This window comes from Lolium rigidum, chromosome 3 (assembly GCF_022539505.1).
Source record: "Lolium rigidum isolate FL_2022 chromosome 3, APGP_CSIRO_Lrig_0.1, whole genome shotgun sequence".
Lineage (NCBI taxonomy): Eukaryota > Viridiplantae > Streptophyta > Magnoliopsida > Poales > Poaceae > Lolium > Lolium rigidum.
In genome coordinates this window covers 146,201,924-146,220,044 of record NC_061510.1, presented here as the reverse complement: position 1 = coordinate 146,220,044, position 18,121 = coordinate 146,201,924, and the positions used below count along the sequence as shown (strand labels likewise).

At 47.3% G+C, this 18,121-nt stretch overlaps 1 protein-coding gene across 1 annotated transcript; it reads right to left on the bottom strand.

Moving 5' to 3' along the window:
* Nucleotides 1-3,078: 3,078 nt before the first annotated feature.
* Nucleotides 3,079-3,837, bottom strand: LOC124704720 (the record flags this gene model as incomplete). Its single annotated transcript, XM_047236990.1, has 1 exon — nt 3,079-3,837. A coding segment is annotated over one exon (759 nt), but the record flags the coding sequence as incomplete, so codon positions are not given.
* Between the last annotated feature and the right edge of the window lie 14,284 nt (nt 3,838-18,121).

Below are 18,121 nucleotides of genomic sequence, written 5' to 3'. Positions count from 1 at the left end.
TGAGGTGACCAGCCGGGAGGGGAACCCCGGCAAAGCATCGGTGGAGATGTTCTTCTCCAGCTTGCAGGCCAACCTCAAGGCCAGGGCTGCCGAGGCCGCGGCCAACGTCGCCAAGGTGGAGGAAGCCAGCAAGGTAAGCTTCATCTGTTTTTCGATTTGGTTATCATCCTGGTAGCCCTCCGAGGCGTGGGCCGGCTGCTTGGAGCCGGTCCGGGTTTTGCCTAGTTGACTAATTTTCTTTTTTCCTTAGGCTGTGGCGGATCGGCGCACCAATCTGTACAACCGCGCCGTGACCCACTACCACAAGGCTAAGCTGGACCGGGCCGACTTGGCTCGCGAGATGGAGGCCGTCAAGGGTAAGATCTTGCTTCTTCCGACTCGATGTCTTCTTTCTTTTTAGTCTTGGTTGGCTGACGTTTCTTTCCGGCTGCCTTGCAGTTGAAGCCGCCAAGGTTCCGAGGCTGGAGGCGGATCTCCGGGCTGCTCGCGCCCAGTGCGCCGAGAGCGAGGAGGCGGGTCGATCTGCAGCCGCCAAGCTCAAGGTGGCTGAGCAGGAGCTGACGCGGCTGCGCCGGCTTGAGCAGAACCACCTCACTGAGCTTGCCTCCCTTAGGACGGCGGAGAAGGAGAAGGTGGAGGATCTGAGCCGGCGGCTGACCGAGGTGGAGAAGCAGCGGCTTGCACTTCAGGAGGAGGTCACCACCAAGACCAAGGAGCTGTCGGCCACCGCCAAACGCTGGGTGGACGAGATTGGCGCGCTCGACCGTGGCTTGTCGGGTGAGTGCACTTCATTGTTCCCTTCCCTTTGCCGGCTTTCGGCTGTCGGCTGCCGACCTTCGTTGGCGGCCGGCGGCCGAAACTCTGATTTCTTCGCTATCTCCATCTTTGGGCTGGGGGCAGTCGGTTCTTGCCGGCTGCCGCCAGGCTTTTCCTTTTGTCTTAGGACTTCGAAAATTTGCATTTTTTAGCTTATTTCGGCTTCGATGATTTCTGACTTGCTTCTTCTTGCAGCGGCCTTCCCGGAAACGCAGGATGCGGCGCTAGCAGCCGTTGGCGTTGCACGCGAGACCAGGAGGCGGGCGACTGGCGAGGGTAGCTCGGAGTACTTCACCATGGAGGACTATATGGCGTCCATGGCTGCCCGCGTCGAGCCCATCACCAAGCTTGGCTGGGAGCTCCGGAAGGCGGCTGAGGAGCTGGTCCCGATGCTGTGGCCCGCGGAGGCGGTGCCGCAAGATATCTCCAACCTCACCTCCTTGATGGAGCGGGCGCCGGATCGCTTCCTCGACTGGAAGGAGTCTGCCACGCGCGCTGGTGCCGACATGGCGCTGTCCTTTGTCCTCTCCTGGTACAACGAGGTGGACCTGGGGCAGCTCGAGTATCGGCGAGCCGGCGTGGAGGACAAGCTCCCGACCGAACACAAGACCGCCCGGCTTGCCCGAGCCAGCGCCATCGCCGACTTCGTCGACAAGGGCCTCTTCGTCATGGACCCGAACCCTCAATCTGATGAGGAGTACGAGATGGAAGATGAGGAGGCGGAAGGTGCGCCCGAAGACGACCCGGCAGCCGGCTCCGCTGACGCTCCTCCGGCTGGTCCTCCTCCAGCCGCTGCTTAGTTTACCTGCTTCTGTTGTTGCTTTTGCCAAGACAATTTATTAAATCCCCGGGATGCCGGGTGCATATGTATGAATATTATCGTCCTTTCGTTATGTCACATTTTAATGTGTTTGTTAATCATTTGTGTGCCGAGTTGCTTTCTTTCGACTTGTTCGCTTTTTCCCATCCGCCCCACTCTTTGGTTGTGCTCTTGCCGGTCGTACGTCCGACTTGCGATCCGTCACCGGATCAAGAGCGGGCCGCTGGGTGAGGCCGACAGTATTTCAGTCGAACGAGCTGAATTCGGCAATCCGGCACTTATATGAAAAGTTGCAAGTCAACTCGCTTTTACTCTTTTCCTTAGTCGTTTTTCGCGTGCCGGCTCCCTAGGCCTTACTCCCGCCGACCGGACAGCCGGGTTGCGGTCCGTAGCCGGATCGGAAGCCGGCTGTCGGAAACCGGATCACGTTACTGAGCCGACCGCGTGAGAGGGTTCAACCCAATTGGCGAAACAAAGTAGAGTACGCGAAAAACTTGTCGGAAACGGCGCTCTTGGCGCGTGCTTTTTCATAGCTTACAAAAGGGATACAAGGGATACATACATTCCTGCTCTCATGTGTAAAATGGGCGGAGCAAGTTGACATTCCAGGGACGTTTAGTCTCCTCGTCAGCCTTGTCCGGCATGTTTTTCTTAGCCTCTTGGGCATCTATGAGATAGTAGGAATCATTGCCTACTGCCTTGCTCATGATGAAGGGACCCTCCCATGGGGATGACAGTTTATGCTGTCCGGCTGTCCGCTAGATCAGCCGGAGCACTAGGTCTCCTTCTCGGAATGCTAAGGGCTGGACCTTCCGGCTGTGATAGCGTCGGAGGCTCTGCTGGTAGATAGTAGATCTGGACGCAGCCAGCAGCCGGGCCTCTTCGACCAGGTCAACTCCATCTTCGCGAGCTTCTTTGGCTTCGGCTTCGTGTAGAGCTTGATCCTTGGCGCGTCGTGCTCGATATCGGTCGGCAAGACGGCTTTGGCCCCGTATACGAGGAAAAATGGTGTGAAGCCGACCGAGCGGTTTGTCGTTGTGCGCGGGCTCCACAAGCACATTGGGCAGTTCTTCAATCCAGCAGCCGGCTGCTCGCTCAAGCGGCTCCACCGGCCGGGGCCGGATGCCGGCTAGGACTAAGCCGTTAGCCTTTTCCACTTGTCCGTTGGACTCTGGGTGCGCCACAGAAGCTAGGGCCATCCGGATCCCCATTTCCCCGCAATAGCGAGAGAAGATGCCTTGGGAGAAGTTGCTGCCGTTGTCGGTGATGATGCTGTGGGGGTAGCCGAATCTCACAATGATTTCCTTGAGGAATGTGACGGCTGTGGAGCCATCCAGCTTCTTGATTGGCTTGGCTTCGATCCACTTGGTGAATTTATCAATCATCACCAAGAGATGTGTCATGCCGCCTCGCGCCGTTCTGAATGGGCCTACCATATCCAAGCCCCATACGGCAAATGGCCACGTGATGGGGATGGTTTTCAGGGCGGAAGCCGGCTGGTGTCTCTTCTTTGCGAAGCGCTGACAGCCGTTGCACTTCTTCACCAACTCTTCTGCGTCTCTGAGCGCAGTCGGCCAGTAAAAACCGTGCCGGAAGGCCTTGGCCACTATGGCTCTAGACGAGGCGTGATGTCCGCACTCTCCTTGATGGATTTCCCGTAGGAGTTCAATCCCTTCAGCCGGCTCGACGCACCGCTGGAACACCCCACTTACGCTGCGTTTGTATAGCTGGTGGTTGATGATTGTGTAGGCCTTGGCCCTTCTCTCAATCTGCCTGGCCTGGACTCTATTATCAGGCAGCACACCGTCGGTGAGGTAGGAGAGGAATTCTTGTGCCCATGAAGGTACGCATCTTATCTCGAATACGCTGACCAACAGGGCCTCCTGCGCGGGAGCTTCCGGATTCAACTGCATGGTCGCCGGGTTCGGCTTGCTAGCCGGCGGGTTCGGCTTGCTAGCCCCCGAGTTTGGCGATGAAGCCCCCGGGTTGGACTGAGAAGTCCCCGGGTTCGGCATGGTAGCCGGCGGGTTTGGCTTTGAAGCCCCCGACTTGGGCGATGAAGCCCCCGGGTTCGGCTGAGCAGCCCCCGGGTCAGCCGGCATGAATATTGAATCCGAGTCCGGTGACGGTATGATGGACGGCTTCTTGAGAACCGCCAAGGCGATGCCCGGCGGAATGGCTTGCCGGGTTGAGCCAATCTTGGACAAGGCGTCAGCCGCCTCGTTGTTTGCTCGTGGCACATGGTGGAATTCGCAGCCGTCGAAGAAGCCGGATAGCTGCTGGACATGGAAGCGGTATGAGGCCATGTTGGCGTCCTTCGCGTCCCAGTCGCCAGATGCTTGTTGTATGACCAAGTCGGAGTCGCCGAAGCAGAGTATGCGACGCACGCCAATCTCCTTGGCCAGCTTCAGTCCATGAATGAGCGCTTCATACTCCACCACATTGTTGGATGCGGCAAAGTGGATCTGCAGGATGTAGTCCAGCCGGTCTCCCTTGGGAGAGGTGATGACGATGCCGGCTCCCAAGCCGTTGCGCATCTTCGAGCCGTCAAAGTGCATCTTCCAGTGTATGGAATCCGGCACAGGTGGCAGGTACTGCATCTCAGCCCAGTCGACGAAGAAGTCCGCGAGGATCTGCGACTTGATGGCTGTGCGTGGCTCGTAGAGGATGGTGTGGGTGGCTAGCTCCAGGGCCCACTTGGCGACCCGGCCGTTGGCATCCTTGCTGCTGATAATTTCCGCCAAGGGCGCTGTGGCAACCACCTTGATGGGGTGCTCTTGGAAGTAGTGCTTGAGCTTCTTGGCCGCCATGTAGACGCCGTAGGTGACCTTCTGGTAGTGGGGGTAGTTTTGCTTCGACTGGGAGAGCACTTCGCTAAGGTAATAGACTGGGCGCTGAACCAGCTGCTCCCTGCCGGCTTCTTTGCGCTCCACCACCAGGACAACGCTAACCACTCGGTTGGTGGCTGCAATGTACAACATCATCGGCTCCATTGAAGCCGGCGTCGCAAGGATTGGTGCGGTTGAGAGCACGCGCTTCAAATCACGGAAGGCTTCATCCACCTGCGGTGACCAGACGAACTTGTCCGCCTTCCTCATCAATTGATACAGGGGCAGTGCCTTCTCCCCCAGCCGGCTGACGAAGCGGCTCAAGGAAGCCAGGCATTCAGCGAACTTCTGGACGTCCTTGAGGCACTGCGGTAGTTCCATCTTCTCCAGGGCACTGATCTTCTCCGGGTTGGCTTCGATCCCTCGCTGAGAGACGAGGTAGCCAAGGAGCTGGCCAGACGGCACGCCGAATGTGCACTTGGCCGGGTTGAGCTTCATCCGAAATCTTCTCGGATTGGTGAAGGTTTCTCTCGGGTCATCAAGGAGGGTAGTCGTCTCCTTGGTCTTTACAACGACATCATCCACATATGCGTGAACGTTTCGCCGATTTGATCCGCAAGCATTTTTGCATGCACCTTTGGTAGGTGGCGCCTGCATTTTTCAAGCCGAACGGCATAGTCGTGTAGCAATAAGCCCCGTACGGGGTAATGAACGAAGTCTTTATTTGATCAGCCGGATTCAAAGGAATCTGGTGGTAGCCCGAATAGGCATCTAGAAAAGACAACAGTTCACAGCCGGCGATCGAGTCTATAACTTGATCTATGCGCGGCAGGGGAAGGGGTCCTTCGGGCATGCCTTGTTCGAGGCTGGTGTAGTCGATACACATGCGCCGGGAGCCGTTCTTCTTCAAAACCAGGACGGGGTTCGCCAACCAGTCCGGGTGCAGCACTTCCATGATGAAGCCGGCTGCCAGCAGCCGGGCGATTTCTTCACCGATGGCCTTCCTTCTTTCTTCGGCGAAGCGCCTGAGAGGCTGCTTCACCGGCTTGGCTTCGGGCCGGACGTGGAGGTGGTGCTCAGCCAACTCCCTCGGCACACCCGGCATGTCTCTTGGAGTCCATGCGAAGATGTCCCGATTCTCACGGATCTGGCCGGCTCGGCTGGGATCATCGCCGCCTGGAGTGAGGCCGTGGGCGCGGTTGTACTCGCGCTGGGTGATCTCCATCTGGCGCTTAGCAGCAGCCAGTTCTTCTATTTTCTTGAGGAGGAGCTGGCGGTGCGCCTCCAAATCCGCCTCGATGGTGGTGGGGTCGGCACCAGGCGTGAGCGGGGTGCTCAGTTTCGCCCGGACTTCGTCCAGCCGGGACGGTGGCGGTGGCGCCTTTGCGCCCGAGCCGGAGGCGTTGGGGTCGATGTTGCGCTCCAGGTTGGGGCCGCGGGTGCGCGGGTTCTTGGTGGGGAGCTCCTCGCCAGCCATCATGACTTGCACGACGGCGGGGCTGGCGGGAGCGCTGCTGCCGGCTCGCGGAGGAGGGCTAGCGCAGCGCAGCACCTGTCGCGGGTAGCGCGGCGGTGCGACGGTGGCGACGTAGACGTCGTGGCCGCCGAAGGAGATGACGCTGCCGCCGGCTGGGAAGGGCCGGTCGGCGAAGCAGCCAGCGTTGTCGCCGACGCGAGTCGAGGGAGCCGAATCTCCGGATCAAGCCTCGAAGCGACTCGCTCGCCGGTGGTGATGGTGAGGCCCGTCCGGATGAAGACACCGGCCGAGGATGCTGAAGGCCCCACGGTGGGCGCCAAATGTCGTGGTATCGTCACGGCATATGCCATAGGGTGGCTAATCGAAGGTGGTTCTCGAGAGATCTCACGGCGGTATCCGGATGCGGGTATGGGGACGAGCGACACGGCGACGTACCCAGGTTCGAGGCCCTCCGATGGAGGTAAAACCTCTACTCCTGCTAGAGTGTATATGATGATCACACAATACAATGGTGCTCCTAGAGCTGTGTCCGGCTGCTCCTGGGAGGCTAAGGAAGACTAGAGTCTCTCTCACAGGGCAGCGCTAAGGGTGGAATGAAGTGGGAATGATCGATCGTCCCCCGCACGAGGGGGGTAGCCCAGCTTATATAGGCGCTGGCACTTTACATATAAGACCCTATAGTCTACTGGCCGGCTTGGCCGGCTCCGGCTTCCGCTCCTTCCCGAGGCAATGACGTCAGGAGCCGTTGAGGCCTCATGGCCTGTCCCATCCGGCTGCCTTGGTCAGCGGTATGGAGAGGAGGAGTCCCTGTCGCCATCAGCCACTGTAGCCAGTACGGATCGACGTAGACCATGATGGCCTGTCCGGCGCGTGGCACTATTGCTCTACAGTGCCCCGCGCTTTACGGAGGATGAAGTCAGCGTGGACTTTGGGAACCCGGATCACCAACCCGGTTCCTTCTAGTGCAAGACTCACCAGCCTCGAGTCGGTCTGAGGTACAAACCCCCAGTCGGATATGGCTTGTAGAAGCCGGCCCAGCTACAGCATTGGCGGCCGTAGCCAGGCCGACTAGGACCTAGAGCCAGCCGGCTTCCGGACCAGCCGGCCACGGCGCCAGCCGGCTGCTCCTCAGCCGGCCTTTGCCGCGAGCCGGCCAGTGGCCAGCCGGCTGCTCCGCGTCCATTGCCCTACCCGGGGTCTCCCCCCCCGACATTTACAGTGAGGTAAAACTTCAAATAAAGCTCCAGAAGAACGACTCGTAGTCTAACTTGTTGCTAACTCAAGCTTAAGAGCTAATTGTCTTGCTATAGAAATCTAGCTACTTAGGTGCTAGGATTAGGGAAAGGTTCCCTTCTATTACTAGTCTAGGTTTCCATTTTGTTGATGCGGAAATTGACTCCATTGACTTCTTTGATTGGATTCTTCATCTTGTTGCAGTTGACTCCTTTGTCTTCGAGTTCCACGGTAGTTTCTCCTTCGGTGCATTGCTCTAAGAAGGGGGTTCAAACGAGATAGAATGAGTACGAGCGTACTCAGCAAGTTCATATTAGGAAATAGGTGTATCATGCAATAGCTACAGCCATAGACCAGAAGGTCATAGGCCAATGCAAGTTTTCATAAACATTTCTTCAAAAGGTTTATTTTATTCTGAAAACTATGCCCGTCAGTCTTCACAGGTTGACTAGAACTTCGTGGAGTTCCTTTCCTGCCGCGTTCGCAGTTCCCTTCCCGGAACAGGGAGTGACGAGTCACAATTCTTGATACCCTCTGCGAGAGGTGCGTTACTTTACCCCACAAGAGATCTTAACCATGTTGCCGGCCGAGAGTATGTCCCCGTCCACACTTCCTTTGGTGTGAGGCCCGAGTATAAGATCCAAGCCAATCATCGCCTTCTCCGCGACCACCGCAAACCCACCCTTTTGTCCAACCGTACACCTCCAGTAGACTTCCCCCGATAATACGGCTTTACTCATGGTGTACTCCGGACAATCCATCATAGATCGAAGAGCTTATCATCACTAATGGATGGGGATTTAAAAGGATTTCCCAACCTATTGCGGTAGTGCCTCCAACACCCCACCAGCTCTCCGATCCTTTGGCGTGCAGAAGGGAAAAGATACAGCTGACTTCCCCAGAGCCATTATAGATCTTATGGATAACGCGATATGTACGGCGCTAGAATCACTGGACGGCATTGGTAATTAATCCTAGGGTGAAATAACCCATTGCAATGGAACCTCCACCATATCAACACATACCATGGTTCCATTGCCCACCACATAGTCATATTCATAATTGTAAAATAATATTTGCTTTTCAATGCATGAGTGATAAGTATAGTACTTTGCATATAGTTTGATAAAAATAATCAAATCACATGAGCAAGCGATGAACTTGCCTTTCTTGACTGCAAGATTATGCAGGCAAAAGCTTCGATACGTGATAACTTCAAATGCTGAAATACCATCATCGTCCGGTAAGGACAATGTTTAAATAACTGGCAAAGATGATATAATGCATAGTATGAGATGCACTCGTCCCGAGCGTAATCTAACCTCGATGATTTAGGATGGATGAGTTGTAAAGATTTCTTTAGGGTTTGTTGCACTTTTAGAATGGTTCTCAAACAAGGTTCTTATTAGGGTTTGGTTATATTAGCATCATAACCAAGTGATATAAGACATTATAACAATTATACACATAAAGAATAGTGGTGGAATAATATGTAAAGAACAGTTGTCAATTTTAAGTTCTACAGGACATGGTTGATGATTACTTATATTATACTTCAAAAGAATAACTTTTGAAGAACATGTTAATTAAGAAATAATGAGTATTTCAAATAAGAACTATGGCTTCTATGGTTTGATTGAAATTTGTACTTCAAAAGAATAACTTTTGAAGAACAGGTTAAATAAGAACAAGAACTATTATAAATAGGAGCTAAGTGCTATTAGGGTTTACTAATAGGGCTGGTTGGTGCTTAAGTAGAAGTGATCTACATGTAGCAAGTATTAGTAGGTTTATTACTATGGTTTCTCCTAAGCATCATATCAAAGGATGGTTATCAAGGTGTTGCTATGAGTTAGGGTTTACTATGACTTCATATTTGCTTTACCAAATAATCTCTAATAGTTTCTAAGCTAAGTGGTTTATCATTTCCTAAGTAAGGTTTAGTTGGATAGGAACATGTGATGTGATTTGCTACACAAAGTTGATACTAGGGTTTATCATTATGGTTCTACTAGGGTTTAATGATTGAGGTTGATCTTAATGGTATGGTATATAGGAGTGGTGATCAATGGTACTAATCCAATTTAACGAGGTTAGGGTTTATACCTAGGTGATACTAGTGAATCATATAGGTTTTAGTTAAGAATAGGAACATGAAATGATAATCACATGTGACTTGGTTTATGCTAATGGATTATGAATATGCATTCATTGGTTACCTATCAAGGTTTTACATGTAAAGTTGAAATTCACATGATCACATATGATAAGCAACTAGGGTTTTAGAGTTACTAATAAAGTGTAATGATCACATGGGTGAAATCCTTAGGGTTTTAGGTTTGCAACTACTAGGGATGAACACATGAAATAATGAGATCAATGTCTTACTTAAATTAAAACTAGAGTTTCTAAATTATGGTACAACTCCTAGAATGCTGATTAATAATAAAGTTGTGGTTACTAATTACTTTAAATCAAAATTAGAAATGGTTTGACATTTTATTAATCTCCACAAGAATTAATAATTAGAGCAACTTCTATTTAGGTTTCATTAAGAATCAGGGTTTAATAATTGTTGTTAGGGTTTAAAATAATTAACTTGTTAACTAAAGAATGTTTAAGTAAATAATTGTTGAGCTACCAAAATGATATTGGCTTTTAATATTTTCTTGCTTTATTGCTATTTAAAGAAAATGGTAAATGGTAATTTGCAAATTAGGGTTTATGAATTACCACTAATAATTGAGTTAATGCAAGTATGATAAATAAAATTAATCTTAACATTTTACTTAGTTACTGAATAGTTAAAATTTAATTTTTGGAACTGCATTATTTATTGAACTCAAATTGTATTTTAAATAATTGAAATGGCATAATTAATAAGGTTAAAAATAAGTGAAATTTTATTTTGACACACATTTTTGTTTTATATTTTATTTGAATAGAGTTTATTTTTGTGAGCATTTTGATATATTATTTATATTTTTCTGAGTTGAAATGAATTTTATCTATTTCTGCAAAGTTTCAGATATTTCCTGGTTTTTAAATTAAACAGAAAATGCTATTTGTACCGATTCAGATCTAGCTCCAGACACTGACTAGTGGGGCCATTGACTGGGTCAGTTGCCACGCGGGCAACGACCAGTCAACGTTGCTGACGAGGCGAGACACGTCGTTCTCGCCGGCGGCTTGACGCCGGCGGCCAGTAGAAGACGACGCCGCCGATTTACGGCACGATAGGATGGGCTACTAGGCTCAATCGAATCAGAACAACAAGGGAAATCTACTGGTGGTGGTTATTGTCTCAGGGGTTCATCGGAGCTACGCCGACGGCGAGCTCGCGGCGGTGCTACTCCGGCGAAGGATCAATCGAAGGCTACCGTAGATGCTAATGCAAAATAGAAAGCCCCTGAGGTGCGTACGCTTACCCTGAGGATGATGGTGTGGTCGACGGAGGCGTTGGTGGTCAGAGACGACGACAAGGTCACGGATTCCGGCGAACCACCGCGAAAGGGGATGGACGATTGTCCGCGTCTGGAGCCTTCCCCCTTCGATTCCTTCTGCCAGGAAGCTCACAGAGACATGGCGGTGCTGCTCAGCTACCTCCTAGACCTTGGGGTGGCCTCCATTGACGACTCCGTGAACGACTCCGGCGAGGTGCTGCGGTAGAGATCGGGAGATAGAGAGTGAATGGGAGGGGTTGGAGTGGCGGAGATGAACAAGAGGAGTACGGCGATCCTCCTGGTGGTCTTTATAGGACTGGAGGTGGTCGGAAACGATGACGAGCGTCGGCGACGAGCGGCCAGGATACTGCGGTGCTCACGATTAGGGTTTCTGTGCGGGAATCTTGATTCTCCGACTGGCAGCGGATGCAGGTGAAGTTCTTCTCGGCTCTGGAGTGGTGAGTGGCGTCCGGCGGCGTTCTTATCCCCGCCAAGGACGTGGCGGAGCCGCGCCGGCTCGCTGTCGACCGCGGAGAAGAGGAGGAAGACGACGTTCTTTTTTTGTTTTCTGCGCCGCCGAAGCGGTACCCAGGGCTGGACTGGCTGCTTGGTTCATGGGCTGGGCTGGCGATATGGGTTGCTACTGGGCTGCGATGGCCTGCCAGGTATGCTCCTCTCTCTCACTATTTTTCTGTTTTCTTTTCTATTTTCTATTTTTATATTCTGGTTTGAATTTGATATTTGAATTCAAATTGATTTCTATTTGTTTTGCAGATTCTAAAACATTTGAATATCAACATAACTTGATAACAATGCTCACTATATAATCTTGTTGTTTAAACAAATATTTAGTTTAGGATTTATTTGTTATCTTGTGAGACTTAAGTAAAAATAGAAATGGTTTAGTTAGTTATTTCAATTTCCTTTTTAATTTAGGAACCAGATCTATTTAAATGGTTTGAAACTTAGAACATGTGCTTGGTGAACACTTTGTTAAGTTTGACTTGTACATCATAATATTGATTGTGCACATATTATAATTATAGCTAGAGTTTAAGATAAATGGCAATGGGAATGGATTGGTTCATGATTTTATGTGAAGAATTTATTTCCAAAGGTTTAAGAATATGGTTGTCTTCACTCTGTGTTAAATAATCTTGCTTAGCCAACTACTGACTTGAATTATTTAAGATAGATCCTAAGCTCATTATGGTTAATTCACTTGTTAAGATGATGGTTTAATTATGACACAATATTCCATTTGGGCAAGTACACAAGGTGATTGGAAATCAAAGTGGAATTAGTTATTGGTTTCACTCTACTCACCAAATGGAATCTAGTCTGTAGGTATATATGGCTTAATTTATACTTGTGATACATGATACACAAGTTAGGACAATATTTCATGTGGAATTGATTCCATATGACAAGGTTTATGGTTTTGGAAACACTTCACTATGTAATAGGCATGAGGCATGGCAGGGTTCTATTTGTAATCTAAATTAGTACTTGGATTGGAATTGCAAATGTGGTTTAGGGTTTTAGTGGTGATCACCCAAGTGATACACAACTAAGATTAGGATATAAGCATAAGCTTGGTTATGTTTAATTGGCTAGGGTTATCCTCCTCACTTAGGTAGAATTATTGTATCAAGGCAATGCTAAGTTTGTCTCAAGTGTTTGGATAGGCAAGATTTAAATACAATATCATTACTACTCTATACAAGGCATGAGTATTGGTTTGGTTAATTACTAATGAGTTACTTATTATTTCATGAGAAGAATGAGATCTATGGATCATATGTATAGGTTTAACTTATCAACTCAATTTATAAAGTAAGATTATGCATTAGACATGATCCACTTATTCCTCACTAGTCTCTCTTCTTTAATACTTCTCTCAACACACTCACTTAGATTTCTTAGGGTTTATGATCATCACCCAATTTGTAATGATCAAAGTATTGGCCTCATAATAATTCATTAGTAAATTATGGTTCTCTCTCCAAGATTCAGTATAAGTCCATATACTTGAGTATACCTCTTTAGGTTGAGCTCTTCTGAATAGGCAGGGTTCCTCTAGGATTTATGATCATTACCAAGTTGTAATGATCACAACACTTGCCTCTCTATAATTACTAGAAGAATAGGTTCTTGCTTACCATCAAGTGTTAGCTAGGTCAAGTAGGGTTTAATACTTGACTTTATTTCTTGTATCATTAATTAGTATCAACAATTACCTCCCTTGGACAAGGTTTAAATATTTAGTTAGGTTCTATTGAATGCATAATATAAGCATATGAATAGTTTTCTCCTTTCTCTAGGTTTAATGGTAGGAGTTGGGAAACAAAGTTGGAATGGTCAAGGGTTAATGAGGAATGAATATGAATGTCCTTGACTTGGGTTCAAGCATTGTGATTGAAAAGATATACCATGTGACTCATGGTAGGAACATTTATTTAGTAGAAGACATGGATAAGATAAGTAAAGAATAGTTTCTTAATTAATTGTGTTCTTTGATTTTGGGATTGAATAATTATTCATGTGTTGTTGTAAGGAATGGCATGTTGAGATCTTTTATAAGATCTTGTAGTTGATCCTTACTTAAGGTGTTGTTTGTTGTAAATCTACTTCTATTTGATCTAGCCCATAGATCAAATCATCTCTACCCAAAATAAGGTTTTAGCAAAGATCACAGTGAAGTTTATAGCGCTTGACTTGATGATCTACTTCAATTCCAGCAAGTCAAGTGAAACTTCAATTACTGTGGTAAGTTTTATTTGAAAGCGCGAAAATTCCCCGGATTTTTTATGCATGAATGCAATGCACACTTTGGTGTTCTCTCATTTTATTGCCTCTAAACCTGGGATATTACAACCTGCCCTCTTTTGGGCCTCATGCCCATCCAAGTCTCCTCCAAAGCTCCAGGGTGCTTCTCCCGATGAAAAAGTGACACTCCAAAAATCTCAGGTCAATTTGACTCCGTATAGATCTCTGAAAGTGAAAAATACGCGAAACAGAGTTTCTTGTTCTACCGAGTTATAAACCAAATAAAGGAAATCATTGGTCAATTCCCATAAATTAATGTTAAACTTGTTATTATCATCATTTATGTTGCAAATATGTGGGAATTCAATATGATAAAGGACAAAGTTCATGTATGCATTTTACATGCATCACATAGGTACGCGCCACGTGTGTTGTATGTCATGTGTATACACATGATAAAGGTCATTCGGCACATTCACCGAGTGCATGCATGTTTTTCAATTTTATGCTTGTCCTCCGCGATTCATATACAGATAGACAAATATAATTAGTAAAAAATTGTCCTGATCTAGTTAGCCACTAAGCCACAGTGTTCACAACTCCAAGTGCTACAGAGAGCATGTACCACGAGCTTTTAATCCAGATGTGTAGTCTTAAACCAAGGAACGTCCTTACGGATGGCCTGTCTTTTGCACAACATAGCTAGTTCTTGCTCTTCCATCGCGTGGCAAGGGCGCAAGGCGACAGATGTGGTCTCAAAAGCTCCCTTCAAGGAGGGGAACAATGACTATAGATTAATTAGTAGAGACGCCATTGGCAAAAGCACCACCCTACTGATACGGTGCTACCACAGCTAAACCTAATAAAGTAGGGTCTACCGTATCGATCTTCTCATGCACACACCATCACTCGTAATGCACGTTTCCGAATCCACTTAGCTAGATATACTAGTACCTCCGAAAAGCACCGATACACTGAAAAACTAATCATCGTGGCCGCGTATAGATCAGACACGATCGTGTCGGTGACGAGTAAAATAAGGATGCTTGCATGGTTTATGTGGTGCTCTGTAGTAATGGCTAACGGCTTAGTGCGAGACACGTAAGATTAGCGAGTGAGTGGAAAAGCGAAGGCATAAGCGTGCTAATGTTCGATCATGGAAGCACTTGGTGTGGGTCAGTATTTGTAGGCTTCAAAGGGCTCAGGGTACAAAAGCTATCAGTATAATAGCCTGTTTCAGGTAGTTTTGGCCGGCACTTTACGTGTTCCAATCCAGGAGGCGGCTGAAGAGAAAGTAGTAGAAGTAGACAATTGACTTTGGACATGATATATATAATATGGTAGTAGCTGGTCGTATCTGTATTATGTGCGCATGTGCATGCTTTTTTACTCAAGCTATTGTAGCTATGTATGTGGCCTTATTTTGGGATATGTAACAAAATCTTAATAGAGTTGAGATTATGGGTAGGTGGTCCAAAATGTGGTAGAATTTGAAGCTGGGCACTACATATATAGCCATATAGGTGTCGTAGTTTAAGTCCCTGAATCAGATGATTAGACAAGGAAAAAGAAATCTAGATGAAAGGAACATCCCCGGGCTTATGGACAGGCTCAAGCATCTGTCCCTTAAAGCGGACACCACTTGTTTCATATGCTTTACATGAAGTAGAACATCATCTCGGGTAGCTATTCCCTTCGGTTTTTTCCTACTCATGTACTTAAGCACCTGCTTGTGCCCTTCCCTTTTTGCATTTTTTAATTTTATTGTAGCGAAACCCAGCCGCGTCCTACGCGGTAGCTGGAAAAAACTAGATGTTGTGTCTCGAAGCCCGAGAATATATTCGAAAGTTTATACTTCTGCTTTTGTGATGTCCAAACTGAACTTAAGCTTTGTTTCGTGCACTGCTTGAGCATACATATAAACAACTAGTACTAGTTTTTTAGAACTTTTGTTGTGAATGCAATGTGTCAGAATCTTGAGTGCTAAGAAAATTACAAAAAGTGAAGAATATGAAGGTGGTGCAAGGACTTCCATTTGTTGCCTACTTAATTCCGCCATCAAGTTAACTTTTAGCATATAAATCACAGCTAAGGTTGCACATATGGTAGCACTTGTTTGTTTGTTCCTCCTTTTCAGCACCAGCACTACACACTGTGCTGGTTTGATTCCAGTGAGAAAGAAAGCATAGAAACTTAAGGCTGCCCACGGCGACTAATCTTTGATAAACTAGTAAAGTTTTCACAACATAGGTACATATAGTAATTGTTGGATGAAGCATCTGATCCGGGCCATGACTCTTGTTACATCATTAAATGGCTAAAGGTTTCGCAATGATTGGAAATTCTGCATAACCTTATACTATTTACGTTAACTAGGAAAAGAAAGGTCTATAATATGGTGTGTTGGTACAGAAGTTTTTGCATAGCCATCACCAGTGAGAATGGTTTTTATACACAAAATTTGTATGAAAAGGTGTGCTAACTGAGACAAACTAGGAAAGTAGTGGACAGTTCTTATGCCGCGCAAGCATCTCCATCTCCATCTCCATCTCCATCTCCACTACTTATAAAAGCAAGAACTTGGCAGGAACATTTAATTTCAGCCGCTAATTGTTGTGGATCCAATGAACGAGCACGCTCCAATGACGAGCACCTCAATGCACCGCTAATCTCTCAATTAATCCCTTCACGTAACCATAGCTATTGTACGCACGAAAAAAGTCCTCCACGATCTCATCTCCATCTCCATCTCCATCTCCACTACTTATAAAAGCAAGAACTTGGCAGGAACATTTAATCTCAGCCGCTAATTGTTGTGGATCCAATGAACGAGCACGCTCCAATGACGAGCACCTCAATGCACCGCTAATCTCTCAATTAATCCCTTCACGTAACCATAGCTATTGTACGCACGAAAAAAGTCCTCCACGATCTCATCAGGTAAAAAAAGGAAGTCCTCCACGATCTAACACTCGGCGGCTCAACCGTCGCTCCCCGCGCCGGGGAACCGCTCTCACCCTCGCCAGGACGCCCGCCGTCTGCGCCCCAGCCACGCACCACCAACCGCCTCCATTGGGGGAGCCGCCCTGACCCTCCCCTGGACTCCGCACCACCAGCGGCCTCCGCTGATTCTCCACGGGAGGACGCGAAATTCATCGCAATCCGTTGGTCTACACGCTTCTACCGCCTCCTGTCGGTGTACACGATCTGGTATGCCTTGTTGATAAATTAATCGAATATTCAAGATCAACCAAGTGTCTGGTAGTTTCCTCCCCCGCACAACGCTCTCAGCAATTTCCATTGCATTTGAAGCAGACCAACCGATCTGTAGGGACAGCCTTTTCTTGGCACAACATAAATCTTGAAATGTAATCTCACCAAGTATATAAGGAAACCTCCTGTATCACAAACACCTTAAAAGGTTTAGAGGACACGTCCATCCCTTTATAATGGCAGAGAATTTTTTTCCGAAATTACTGCAAGAATTATTTAGCACAATATCAATCTTGCTATGTAATCACACAAGTATATAAACCTCTTGTATCACATACACGTGAGAAGTTCAGAGGTCAACCATTTCTTTATAATGATTGAGAAAACTTATCCAAATTAACTGATGGTATGTTTTGTTGCTTTGATGCTTTTACTTATTTTGAGTGTGCTCAAATATGGACCAAATCTTCAAAATGCTTTTTCTGCATCTCACGTAATTTGGGCCCTCGGTGTTCCCCTTAAGTGCAGTGAGCATGTTCGTACAATATGTCGCTTTTTTAGTACGTGTCTAACAGAGTTATAGTTTAATTTTGGGATTCGATGCTTTAATGATCAAACTATGATGGATAACTTTGCGAGGTTTGTAATAAAGATTTTCTTGCGGATTAAAAAAAATTTAAGAGGCTGCATTTATTCGAACAAAGGTGTATTGAATGAAACAATCACTGTACACCTTTTTACAAGTCACAGTCGTCACTTTGGTATATCGATTGGTTAAATCCTCTTCTCTCGATCTGTATGCAGAAAGTGAACTCAAAGGATGGCCAAAAGTCTAGAAGTAGTACTGACATGATACGAAGCTCCACTCGGTTAGATCATTGATGACATTCCGACAATCTGGAGGAGCCAAGAAGTTTTCTGCTCCATACTTTTCTTCGAGAGTGAGAAAGTCGCGTACGATTCTTATATTGAAGGAAGGAAAGCTTTACAAGAGCTCAATAAATCGCAAATGAAAGGGGAGGGAAGAACTCCTTCCTTGAGAAGGAGCATTGAGTTAAGATATGAGCAGTCATTTTATCCTCCTGCAAGCTAAAGAACAGGTTGCACATTGGTCTATGCTGCAGAGCCAACCAAATGAAAATAATTGCAATTCATCGGGCACCAATTGTTAGTGCCCCTAGAATTGACAACGCAGAAGCAGAGCATTTTGTAGGTGGACGAGCCAGAGTAAACTCTGGCTGCATTCCACCGCCAATGAAACGTGCTCCCCACCCTGGGTTGAATCTGAATTTTCTGGACTGCACCCCACAGTAAAACATACTGGACCAGACCTTGCGGCGATAGGCATACATAAACGTAAGGACAAAGCACACCATATTACTTCTGCTCCAATTATGTATCTCATTTGGCGATAGGCATACTTATAGAAGGCACCCTTCTCATGAGGTAATTCTTCTTCATTTGGCTTGAAATTGGAAGTTGGTAATATTAATGACTGAAAGGCAGAAGGTTTAGGGACAGA